Genomic DNA, 12,535 nt, shown 5'->3' on the forward strand with positions numbered 1-12,535 from the left:
CCTCCTCTAATTGAAGAGGTGGTTGCTAAGAGATGAAAATGGGTGACATTGGTGAAAGCCTCAGATGTACCGCAGCCTGAAGCCGGAGTTCCGCCGGTTCTCTCTCCTCCACGCCTCTACCCGTACCTCGCATGAGGATCCTACACTGACGGACTCGCAGACGTCATGGAAGCTTTTGCCGGATCGGGCGCCAACGGCACGGCGGGCCGGACGGCACGGCAAAGCGCCCAGGCGTGCGGATGGAAGATGGACCACAAAAGTGCGGCGGGGAACTTGGATCCGGACACTCTCCAGGAGAAAACCCACGAATTCTTCCAGATGTGCGACATGGAGAACAAGGGTTTCATCACGCGGCGTGACATGCAGGTAAAGTTCAAGTGTCTTGAAAGTCATTTGATAAATTCACGTAGCTTTTTGTTAGAGATGGACGTTGCATTCACAACGAAGTTACCCTGAAAATGCATAAGAATAACATTCTGATCACTAACTTTCATCAGAATGATCCATCTTTTATATTTCTATAAAATGCAGGTACAGTCTGTGCCGTCGTTAATGAGACACATGTGGCGTGGAGCTCATTCAAAGCATCATGAAAGAGATGGAGCACAGTGACGCGGACGCTTTGTCACTCACATTATTGTGCAGATTCACTTCCCACTCAAATATTCATCAGCACCATTGATAATCCATTTGATGAAGCACTTTCAGGCTCCGACAAGCATAAATACATGCAGGAGAAGCTTTGATCTGCTGTTTATGATAATGTTTTGTAAATTAGAAGCCGCGCTGGATGACGGTCCTGTTTATCCGAGCATCTGTCCCGAAGTGGACGGGCTGTTATTTAAAAGTTCTGATTGTGAATGTTATAGCCGCTGAATAACGCCGCTGCGCTGCTGACATGGCGACTATTTCTCCCGCAGCATTTTCGTAGTCTTAACACCATGACTGTAAACAGGATGGCTTTACAATCCGACTGTTTGCCAACATGAGGGATATGTTCTGCTCTGATAACACATTTAACAAGAACAGCTGGTAGTCTTACGCAGGTGGTATCCCTGCCCTGGATTGTATGGGTGGTTTTGGTCAACATTTGTCACAATGTAAACACTGCATTATGGGAAAAAAAGAGGTGTGGCTGCGTTGTCTTTACTTGAAAATGGTCCAAGAGTAACAGTCTGGGTCAGGTCTTTCTGGGAGGATCCACTTTGTTTCTTCAGATTAACCTCTCAGCTGAATAACAAACGTAAGTAAATGTTGTATTGGAAGGGTTTTGTTTTTTTTACTTGCTTCACTGGAGCTTCCTTTACGTCAATCATTAAAGGTTGCACTGGGAAGATGCCAGGTGTTATTGTGTTAAAGTACATGTGAAGAGGATGCGTGCTTTGGAAATGTCTGTGGCCTAAAATAAAATGCTACAGAGATAAGGTGCTCTAATTTTGTCATTGAGCTTTCAAAAAGGACCACTAACTGTTATATAGCACACACTGTCACTCCAACTAACAAGTTCTCCAAACAGTCGAATATGCAATCATCAAAGTTTAATTATGTGTATGTTTAAATGATATTCTTTTTGCTAGTTTAGAATAATTCAAGACTATTTACTGAACATGAGTTGCTTTTTCATTTCCTTGCTTTATGGTGAAATGCTTTCAAATTGTGCAAGAAATTAATGAGATGGATTAAATACATATTATGAAGTGTGGGACAATTTATATTCCCACAAGTTTTCCTGGAATTTTTTTTTTTTTTTAATTTCACTTAATGACAATCATCCAACCATTCTCCCTGTGTATCAAATTAGAGTTGTAGTTTCCAGCTGAGCTTGGGAGACTGCAGGTTACACCCTGGACGGGTCAACAGTCTGTTACAACACAAACACAAAGACACACTCACATTCACACTTACAGGAAATTTAGTCTCAGCTGGTAGCTGAGACTGCGAGCTCAAATAATGTGTTTTTGACTGCATCTACTTCATAAATGTCGGTTAATCAAGTGCCTGTTTTCTCTCTTGCTGATTAGCGGCTGGATGGGCAGATCCCTCTCAGCGCGGAGGAGTTTGAGAACGTGTTCGATATTCTGGATTCCGACGGCAATGGATACCTCACCCTCGATGAGTTCTCCTCCGGCTTCAGTATGTTTTCAGCATGATTTAAAAACTCCTACTCGAGTAACCATAGTTCTAATGTTTGAATTGTCTCATTTTGCTTTGCTTTTTTTGCTTTTTTTTTTTGAAGGTGAGTTTTTGTTTGGACAGAAGTGTCCAGCAGGGGACGGCCCAGTGCAGAAAGCCCAGAGTGTGCCAGAGGTTCTGTATCAGACCCAGTGGGGGGAGAGCCTGGCAAAAGGAGAGGAGGATGAAGAGGAAAAACACTTCAGCGTGCTCATGGAGAGCCTCGGAGCCAACAGTGTCTTTGAAGAGTGAGTGCTGCGCGCAAGTGTTTGCTCGCGATTACAGACTCTGCTGTTTGGGGGCCACTTTCATATCTTTTCGCACTTTCTCGGCTTCTTCTTTAAGTCTTCACTATATTTTATGTAACTTAGCCTGAGACGATAATCCGCTGTGTAAACTCAATGTAGAGTTTAGAGGTTTCCATTTGTGGTTTTGACTGATCTGAGAAAGTAGTCTGACCTCTTTAATGTGTGACGGCTTTAATATTCAGGCTTTTGTAAAAGGATTTTTCTCAACGAAATGCAACTTAATTTTCCTTTAATTTTTTTCTAAACATTTCAGAGTTTGGAGAAGCTTTGTTCAATTCTGTCAACTGTTTTTTTCTTTTTGTTTTACCAGTTAGTCTCTAGAGTTGAGGTTTGTCAGACTGACAGATCTTCTGAAATGCTCTGAAAAGTTCACCTTTAAAAAGCAAGTAAAACTCAATAAAAGTCAACAGTAGTGGAGGCGGATGCCACATTTTTATCGGCTCCACTGGTCCGAGTTAAGGCTGGAGACATTTGGATGACATTTCCGATGACATCAATGTGGTTGACTGGACTTTTCAGTCTTTCAGCTTGTTTAAAGACTCTACATTATCTATAATTCTCCTCTAAATTAGGGCTGCCGATTTTCTTGCGAAACCTCATGAATAAGACTGCTGACATTAATAGAGAGCATGGCCGTGATGCCGCACTTGTTTACTACTCTTCTTGTGCCTCATCAGTCGTGCTGAGGTCCGCAGCCTGTGGGCGCAGCTGCGCCACGATGAACCGCACCTTTTATCCAATTTCGAGGACTTCTTGGCCAGAGTGACATCCCAAATTAGAGAAGCCAACCAGGAGAAGATCGAGATGGAGAGCGCGCTGAAAAGGTCAGTGAGCATCTTCATACCATCATTTGTCAGTCAGACTAGAAAGTATTACTAAATAATGTGCGTGTTATTCAACTGAGCTGCTGTGTGGAAAGTTGTGCAGAGTTTTATTCATTTTTGTTGTTGTCATTCTCCCCTCATCGCCATCATAGACATTTAGATACATTAATAGAGTATCATTAAAGCTCTTAATGCTTTTTATCATGAATATGGCTATTAATAGCAACAAGATGATATGGATGATTGGTTCTATTATATCTTTCTTAATTTGTGCTTGTGAACCTTTTATTATTTTTCTCATGGCTGCAGTTCACAAGCCCACCTGCAAGAAAGAAAAAAAAAAGTTTCTGTCCCAGTGCTCTCCTCTCCTGTAAGGAGGCATGCTCTTGAATGAAAACAAGCCATTAACAATTCCATCATGTCATCTGAATCGTGCAGGAAGGCAGCGACACATGATGTTGAGATCCAGCACCTGTACGAGGAAATGGAACAGCAAATCAAAACGGAAAAGGACAGGATTGTGCTGCAGGTATAAATTGATAAAATTTTTTCCTTTGCACAGCACCAAATAGTTTTACTCTTTACTTCACCTGATTGTGCTTTTTTTTTTTTCTTGTCGACCCTCTTGATACTGTACTCAAGGATTATGAGCGATATCTAACTCGCAGTCAAGACTTGGAGCTGCAGCTATCCAGTAAGCAGAAGGAGCTTGAGAAGCTTTTCCAGAGGCAGAAATCGGTGAGTGGAAGTGGGTGAAATGATTTCCTCAGCATGCACCCCAGTGCAATTAAAACACCAATTGTCAGAGCCCCAAATCATGTAATCAGACACGATCAGGTATACATGCCGCATTCAAGGAGCAGGACACACAAAACACAGGACACATTCACTCCATAGCTTTGTGATAAAAGCCGCCAGGTGTGTGATACAACTGACTTTTTACTAAACAAGCTTCCGGGCTTAAGCTGCTCTTTATGCATTCCACAGCCATGCATTTTCCCAAGCTGAGAACAGTAATTGAAATGTTAGAAGAAAAAATATTCTCCCACTAGATGTCACCCAAGTCACACACTTTTCTGTGTGTGGTTTACACATTCAAACGCTTACCTGTACAAAAAGCGCTATAATTAGTAATCTTGCATGGTGTTTTTTCCCCCTTTTTCTTTCCTTCTGGCCCTGTTCCTCCAGCTGGAGTGTCAGTGCCAGGAACTTCACAGTACACAACATGTGACCAAAGTGGAGAACGTGAAGCTGAAGCAGACAAATGAGGAGTTGGCACAGGAGCTGGAGCACACCACCCAAGAGCTGGTCCTAGCACAGGAGCAGCTCAGTTTACTACAAGAGCAGTCGACACGGCTTCACGAGGATAAGGAGATGTGAGTGTGCTGCTCCAGCGGCGGTTATTCTGGCTCCTCAAATCATCAGTTGGAAGGCAATAACAAATAATTGCTGAAAGCAAGCAAACGGTCTATTTGTGTGCTCCATTTGAGTGCTGCGTTTTGTTTGATTTCATCAAGCTACAAGACATAACGCCATTCACACAGTAGTGGTGCAGCTCCTGTAACCTAAAGGTATTTCTGTGTCTGTCCAATTGCAGCACAGCAACATTCCTTCAGGTCTGAAGTTTCACATGCTGTGATATCTTGTCATGCGAGGGGTATAGACGGACAGCACAATGCCTTTTGTCTGTTCGTTCTGCTTGTGTTGCATGTGAACACAGACCACAGCTTTCATGAGAGATGGTGCATTGTGTTTCCGCGCAGGGAAATCTACCGGCTGACTGAAGGACTGCAGCGAGAGCGAGCGTTCCTCCTTAAACAGCTTGACCTGCTGAGGTAAGACTCACCATAAAGCAAACGGAGGTTCATTAGAAAAGACTTGGTCGAGTTGCATTTGTCAGACGAGCAAATGTTGAAGTGGCGTTTCACTCATGAGATGGTAGTTTCCTGCCTTTGTTCAGTTCTCAAGTGAAAATGTGTTCCAGAACAGTGTTGGGCAACCAAATGAATTGGCATTTGAAATGGTGATTCATGTGATGATACAGCACAAACAAGTTAAAAAATCGCTAAAACTTTCTTTTTGAACATGTCAAGATCCTCCACATAAAATATTTTCTTTACATTAATTTACTATAATACCAACCTGATTATCTAACTATTTAAGCACAAATATACAAATACTCTAAGCTCAAAACAACTTCTTTGACTCATATTATCAAGCTTATTGATATCTTCATGTTATTGATGAATCTCCATGCTTAAACATATTAAATATTGATGTGAATTCGTTTTTTCTGAGTACCTTGTTTTGTTGTGTCCAGAGAAATGAACAAACACTTACGGGATGAAAGAGACATGAGCTACCAGGTGTGTTTCACATGCTGGAAAGCAACATTTTCATGTAATTTATTCCCTTGACAGAAATACGACAGATTTTTTTTTTAAATTCACTCTCGACTCCACAGAAACCAAAAATCCCATCAGGGTTGAAACAGCGACCTTTCATCGGTGCTGTGAGACTCTCAAACTCAAGTGTCTTCAAAAGGTAAGCTATTTGACACATCAAATCCAAATGTTTATAAATGGAAGATGGGAGCTTATTCTGTCACCATGTTGTCTCTGCAGCGAGGATGAGGAGGAGTTGTCCTCGGTCTTGGTGAGGCAGAGCCTCGCCAGCGCTCCTTCCCAGCCGTCTCACTCAGCGGGGTCGAGAGGTCACCTCCAGAGGATCATCTCCATCGAGGAGGACCACCTCCCCCACCTGTTGAGCGACTGCCAGGCCCAGAGTCCTCTCCCGGAATGCGATGAAGGACATGAGGAAAATGCACCTTCAAGGGAGAGCGAGGAGGAAAGCGAGACCCCGACGGCATCTCCCAGAGGTCAGCCCGTCGGCAAGGAGAACAGCATCAGTGTAAGAAACCATGTGAGGCACACTCGAGGTGGGAGGTCTGAGAAAAAGACAAATATCACAAAGAGGATTTTTTTTTTTTTGTGTGTGTGTTTCTTCAGGAGGAAGGTTCAACCTCTTCAGCACCCGACCGCCTTTTCAAGATCGTCCTGGTTGGCAACTCCAGCGTTGGAAAAACCTCTTTACTGCGACGGTTTTGTGACAACAGCTTCCACGCCGGCACTTCTGCCACTGTGGGTGCGTACGTATGAGCACTTCGCACTTGGTCAACCTCGCGCCTTATTTGCGTTTTTACCGACACGGCTCTAAAATCTAGCAGCTGCTCGTGACACTGACGAAGCAAAACGGATGTGCATTATTCTTCCTAGAGAATACGGAGGCGTCGGCAGTTAAAAGTCATTCCATAGGATGAAACGAGGCAGTATTCTGCAAAACAGTTCAACATGTAAATTCACATTTTAACATAATCTTTTTTTTTTTTTTTTATTGCTGGCTATTTAATAGGGTGCCTCATATTTTGTTCCACCTTGATGGTTTTGTCCATGTATTTCTAATAAAGAAATATTGAGAATTGAGAAGATCAATGGGTCAATAACAAGGAAGCAATCAGAATCTCAATAATTAGCCTTTATAATAGTGTCCAACACTTTTTACTTCAGAGGCTACATAAAGCCCAATTTCATCTTTCGTTGGCTGGACTGGTAAAATTGTGCCATAATAAGTTTTTCTGTTGCTATGGTGCAAGAGTATACGTTTTGAAAAAGTCTATATTTTTCAGTATCTGAACAATTAGTTAGAAAAAATCAGTGCAGTCTTGACATAAATCCAATTTTAATGACGCAAAATACAGTGAAATGTCAAAAAAAATATATATATATCTCAGCTGTGTCCAATGCTCTTAAAAATGTGTTAAAAATTAATTATTTTCTTTTGGAATCTTTATGATTTGTTTGGTTTGGCAAATTGGATTGCAGCTGTGAAAAAAGGCTATGGAGCCTTTCAATGAGAAGCTCAAGTTCTTAGGAATTATCCATCATGCATATGTGATTTTACAGCAGATATTGTCCCCGGCATATTCCCTCCTCATATTAAAATCCAAACATTGTATGTTGGTGTGTGTGTTTGTACAGTAATTTTGGAATTTGTATTCCCTGTCACCTATATATTTTCTGACTTTGTGCTGTGCAGGTATAGATTACAGCGTAAAGACGATATCTGTGGATAACACCCAGGTGGCGCTGCAGTTGTGGGATACAGCTGGACAAGAGCGGTGAGATCCCTGTTTCATAGAAAGACGTGAAACTGCATACAGAGTATATTCCACATCCTAAAGGAGTGTTTTCCAGATATTGTGGCGTCAAAGAAGGCAAACCGTTTTTCTTCTATCTGTGTTTTTTTCTTTTCCTCCTGCAGGTATCGAAGCATCACCAAGCAGTTCTTTCGTAAGGCTGACGGTGTGGTTGTGATGTACGATATCACAGACGAGCAGAGTTTCACTGCTGTCAGACTGTGGCTGTCAAATGTAAAAGTAAGATGATAGCGGCTCCTCCTGCACATATTCTCAAAGGTTTAAAGAAAGTATTTGTTTTTTGTTTAAGTCGGTGTTGCTCCACAGTATTCTACTCTTTTCTGATAACCTCTTCCCAACCCCTCTCGCCTGAATAAACCAGACTGAAACGAAACGGCTTGATATCATTTTCATTAAGGGTGTATTGTTTCCGTCTCTTCCTCTGCAGGAAGGTGCAGGGGACGACATTCCCGTCATGCTTTTGGGAAACAAAACTGACATAGAGATTGAAAGACAAGTTGAGAAGGAATTGGGCAAAAGACTAGCCAAGGTTTGTTTTGTTTTCTTTTTCCTTTTCATCTCAAATGGTTGAAACTGATTTTTGTGTTGTTGTTTTTTCCAATTCTGTAAGGGAGAGTCTTTTATTGCCTACTGTATTTTCTGTGAAGAATATATGAATGCTGCAAGCTGTTTTTATGGCATAAAGAATATAAGGAGCATAAATCATTCCGATCTGAAGAGTCTTCCACTTCCACACAGTCTATCGCGAGCTGAAAACATTGTCAGAGACTGCACACACCAAAAAACCACAGACATTTCTCTCTGCTGGCCTCTGGCACGAGGTACCAGAACAGCAAGGTTCTGCAGGCTCTTCATTCCTCAGGCCATAAGATTCTTGAACTGCAAAGTCTGCTGTCAGGTTCTTGAGGATCATGCAATAATCCAGTAAAATAAGATATGAAATTGATCACATACCAAGTGCAATAATTTCTCAGTGCAACTCCAGTTTGTGTGATGCTTTGTTGGCACTTTATCACTGTTTTGAATGCGTGTCTTTATATCTTTTACTGTGTGGTTTTATACTTTTATTCTTATTTTTTCTAGACACCTTTAAAAGCATAAGTTGAGCCTTTGGCAGTAAAATATCATTCTTGCATGAGCCTATGGCGTGTAAGTGAATGACAATAAAGCTATATCTATCGCTATCTATATTCTATATCTCTATACATCATCCCTATCTAATATCTCTCTATATCTGTCTTGTGTAATGATGGGCAATAGAGATAAGTTTAGTTTATTTCAGACATGTGGGTACACAACAAAACAAAGAAACTAACGAAATCAAGCGACAAATATAACATAGCAATACACACCAAAAAAAGTAGGAAAAGGAGTAGGAAGAAGCAAAGCTTATTTACGTGTGTGTATGTATACTGATCTACCAACATAGTCTCTATATTCATATTTACAAGAATGTAAAATATCTCCTGATTGAGTCCATCTGGGGGCCTGAGTATGTGGAGTTTGCATGTTGTCCCTGTGTTGATGTTATTGGTTTCTCTAAACGTGGGTGTATCAATGCATTTTCCCTGTGACGGACTGGAGACGTGTCCAGGATACCTTCATATAGCGAGCTGGGATCAACTGAAGCGACCCTGAGCACAATAGAGCAGTACTGGATTGAACCTGCCAACTCTTTGTCATTTCTCCCATTATCATAATTTGTCTCGCTTATTTCAGGATTGCCAGATGACCTTTTATGAATGCAGTGCCCGCTCCGGACACAACGTGGTGGACTCCATGCTACATTTAGCCAGGTGAGCAAAAGCAATCATCTTTGTGTTTCAGTTAATACAAAAATGAATGAAGAAACGGTTGATTTGTCTGAGTAAAAGATACAGAGCGATATTTAAAGTCCAAACTGTTTGTGGATTCCTCCTCCTGTACACGTCTGCTTTGGAGGCACAAAGGACTGTTTTGTTATTGTCTCGTTTGGATCGCGTCACAAAGCATTTGTGGCTGTTTACTGTTTAATTTTTTAGAAGTGAAAAATCAATGGCAGCCATACTGTGTGTCCTCTAAGTGCTTCAAGCAGAGATATTTTTCAAAACATTATCCTTGGAATATTCTTTTTTTTTTTTGTTGTTGTCCCCATTATCCAGTGTCGAGCACATTTTTAGTTCATGGAGAACAATTTCATCTTGAGCGGACTTGGACAATAGTGACACAATAACCTTTTGAAAAGTGTTTTTCTTTGTTCGTGGAACATTTTGAAAAATATCTGTTTTCACAAAACCGAACAATTGCGAACGAAAATGACTTCAATCTCTACGTAAAGCCAAATTCAATGAAACTTTCTGGTGCAAAATACAGTGGGGGAAAAAAACTACTTCTATAGCTGTTGCATAATGGATGTCTTTACAAACTCACCCTGACTGCAAGGCTTTGAGACTAGCTTGATAGCAATGAGGCAGCTAGTTAACTGTGGCAACACTGCAGGCCATAGACATTTGTCAAAGCAGGTGTCGCGGCAGCAAATGTTCGTGTGGATTTACTGTCATCGATGGGTTTTCGTGATTGTTACGCTAAGCCATAATAGTGAAGTGATATGTATGACAACTGTCTCTTGTGTGCTACACAGAGTCAAAACATTTGCAGCCATAATATATCGAATAGTTTATCATCCTGTCGTATGTGGCACAATTGCGAGAAATTAACTCACTCCGTATTTGAATACCTTAACTGGTTTTAGTGCAACAAAATGTCAATATTACCATGAAAATATTGGCATTTTCCAAATTGTGGAAAAACTTTTTGCCACTCAACACTCGGACACGAGCCTGCCGCTTCTCCGGGCGCATGATTTCTGCAAATACTACAGAAAATACAATTTTGGACCTTTCCTTTTAAGTCCAATAAAATTATTTTGGGTATTTTGTTGTCGTACAGAACCTGAATGAATGGATCATATGCAGCGTTAGAGCCAGTAAGCTCATTATGTAGAATAATGAGTCATTTTGACATCAGCATGTTTTTTTTTCTTGTTTACGTCTTGTCAGGATTCTTAAAGAGCAAGAGGACCGAGAAAAGGAGAAGACAGTCCAGCTGGTCCGCAGCTCCTCTGAGAAGAAGAAGTCCTGCTGCTAACAAACAAACACTTCCAGTGTGAACACATGTGCCAGTAAGGACAAGTGTTAATGTGTCGAGACACATTATCCCGACCGTCAGCACAACTATTTCTCACCCCGTCTTTGAATGTGAAGCACGCCACGATTCGGGGGGGAAAAAAATAACTAAAAATTATTGTCACATGCTGCACTACTTTGATAATGACAATATCCCACGACACCTGTGATTTGAAAGTAATATTGAAGAAAAAGTGCCTGTGTATTATTTTTTGTTAATCGCCAATGTGATTCAGACATGCGAGTCTTTAAACTTCAAATATTTATTCCAGATCTCTTTTTACTATATAGAATAATGTATGGAATCAGTGTTAAGTGTTTAAGCTGTGGTTTCTTCATCATTTATCTTCTCGCAATATGTCATAAATGACTCACTTCACAGATTTATCAAACACTATATCTATCGAGTTTTACCCATTCAGTTATCAGTCAACATATCGATATAACTGTGGTTTCTGTTGGCATTTCATGATATTATAGTTTCCTCACCTGGTGGACACAGCTGTAGTATTTTTTTAAACAGGGTTGAAATATTTGATCTTGGTTTGTATCAGATGTGCTTTTCTGCTTGTCGGTTTGTACTTGTGCTGTATATAGCAATTTATTCTACTTACCTCAAATAGATGGGATGTTAAATTTGTAACAGGATGAGTAAAAATGAGATGTTGGTTGATTCTCACTGGCCCAACCAGTGCTTCACTATTGTTCTTGTTCTGCACATTGACGTATGAAGAAAATGGTATGTATAAATGTTAATAAAAAAGTATTTTATGTGGAAAGCCTCTAAGCATTTTGTCTTTGTTTAGAAGTAGTTGTGCATGGTGAAGAGTTTACCCACATAAGCTTGGGTGCTTTTACTTCCTGTGCCTGGGTTTTCTCCAGGATTGAGATGCCTGTAGTGGACAATCTGCCCTAATGTGTTACAGAAGTAGTTGTACAACACAACCCAGTGGACACATTTGTATATTGCACTTTATTCTTTTTTTTTTTAAGTTGATGACAATATGTGAAACAACATATTCAGTATTTGAAAACGAAAATAATTACATGTGCAATCAGCATGCCGATTCTCGTAAAACTTTGATATATTTTATCTATCAGATTTTGAAAGTGCATCGCTATATTGATAAACAAATAGACCAATCTTTTATATATGATTTATTGTCAGCATTAACTGTATTGCTTGTTTGTGCCAACCAGATTTCCGGCAGCTCTCTGTTTGAGACTTTATATTAGTTGATTGATTGTTACTCACATTGGTCACATGCTTCATGATTATTGTTATATTCTTCCCCCATATACTGCATATACTGTGCATTTTCTGATTACAGGTTTACTTTTCAGAGCATCTGCTTGTTTGCAAAAGACTGAAGAGGAGCGGCAGGATCATGTTTGACATGGGGACAGAAAGGAAACGTCATGTTGTTGATCTTTGTGTGTTTAGAATAAAGACAAGGTTGTAAGTTATATGAAATTAAAAAGACCAGAGGTTTTTCCTCACTCACTCACCCACCCTACTGTGAAGCATCATTTTCCTGTATTTTAGTAAAGTAATGGTTTTACTCTCTGCTTAATTTTAATCATAATTTGCCCAATCTGCTCGAAAGTCCCCTTAATCTCTCTGGCACTCCCCCCCCAGTCTGAAAACCATAGATACAGATCTGTCTCTTTACTAAAGAAAAGCCCGAGTTGGACACCTTGGCAATGACTGCATTAAGAGCACAGGTGTAATGAAGTTATGGTTACTTAATGTCGAAGATGGTCTGCCATCTACTGTATTTTAATACTTGAGGATTCAATATGAGTTGGTGGAAGCTTCTGCATCATCTTGTGAAGAGTTTGGGCTTTGAT

The 12,535-nt window shown here is 40.5% G+C and overlaps 1 protein-coding gene across 1 annotated transcript; it reads left to right on the forward strand.

Moving 5' to 3' along the window:
- The first annotated feature begins 248 nt into the window (after positions 1-248).
- Positions 249-11,363, forward strand: cracr2aa (calcium release activated channel regulator 2Aa). The gene is made up of 17 exons (XM_080505592.1): positions 249-366; positions 2,022-2,133; positions 2,237-2,420; positions 3,158-3,304; positions 3,743-3,833; positions 3,947-4,042; positions 4,493-4,680; positions 5,068-5,139; positions 5,625-5,670; positions 5,769-5,848; positions 5,929-6,214; positions 6,313-6,448; positions 7,400-7,481; positions 7,625-7,739; positions 7,948-8,049; positions 9,240-9,316; positions 10,559-11,363. The coding sequence occupies exons 1-17, from the start codon at positions 319-321 to the stop codon at positions 10,644-10,646; spliced, it is 1,950 nt and encodes a 649-aa protein (XP_080361718.1). The 5' UTR covers positions 249-318; the 3' UTR covers positions 10,647-11,363.
- The last annotated feature ends 1,172 nt before the right edge of the window (positions 11,364-12,535 follow it).

The sequence above is a fragment of the Blennius ocellaris genome, assembly GCF_963422515.1.
Source record: "Blennius ocellaris genome assembly, chromosome: 11".
NCBI classification, from domain to species: Eukaryota; Metazoa; Chordata; class Actinopteri; order Blenniiformes; family Blenniidae; genus Blennius; species Blennius ocellaris.

Bases quoted from the DNA above. Each gene is read 5' to 3' on its own strand.
- cracr2aa (XM_080505592.1), top strand. From the start codon at position 319: ATGTGCGACATGGAGAACAAGGGTTTCATCACGCGGCGTGACATGCAG. The intron at 2,134-2,236 runs GTATGTTTTCAG...TTTTTTTTGAAG, and splicing joins TGAGTTCTCCTCCGGCTTCA to GTGAGTTTTTGTTTGGACAG. The intron at 8,050-9,239 runs GTTTGTTTTGTT...CGCTTATTTCAG, and splicing joins TGGGCAAAAGACTAGCCAAG to GATTGCCAGATGACCTTTTA.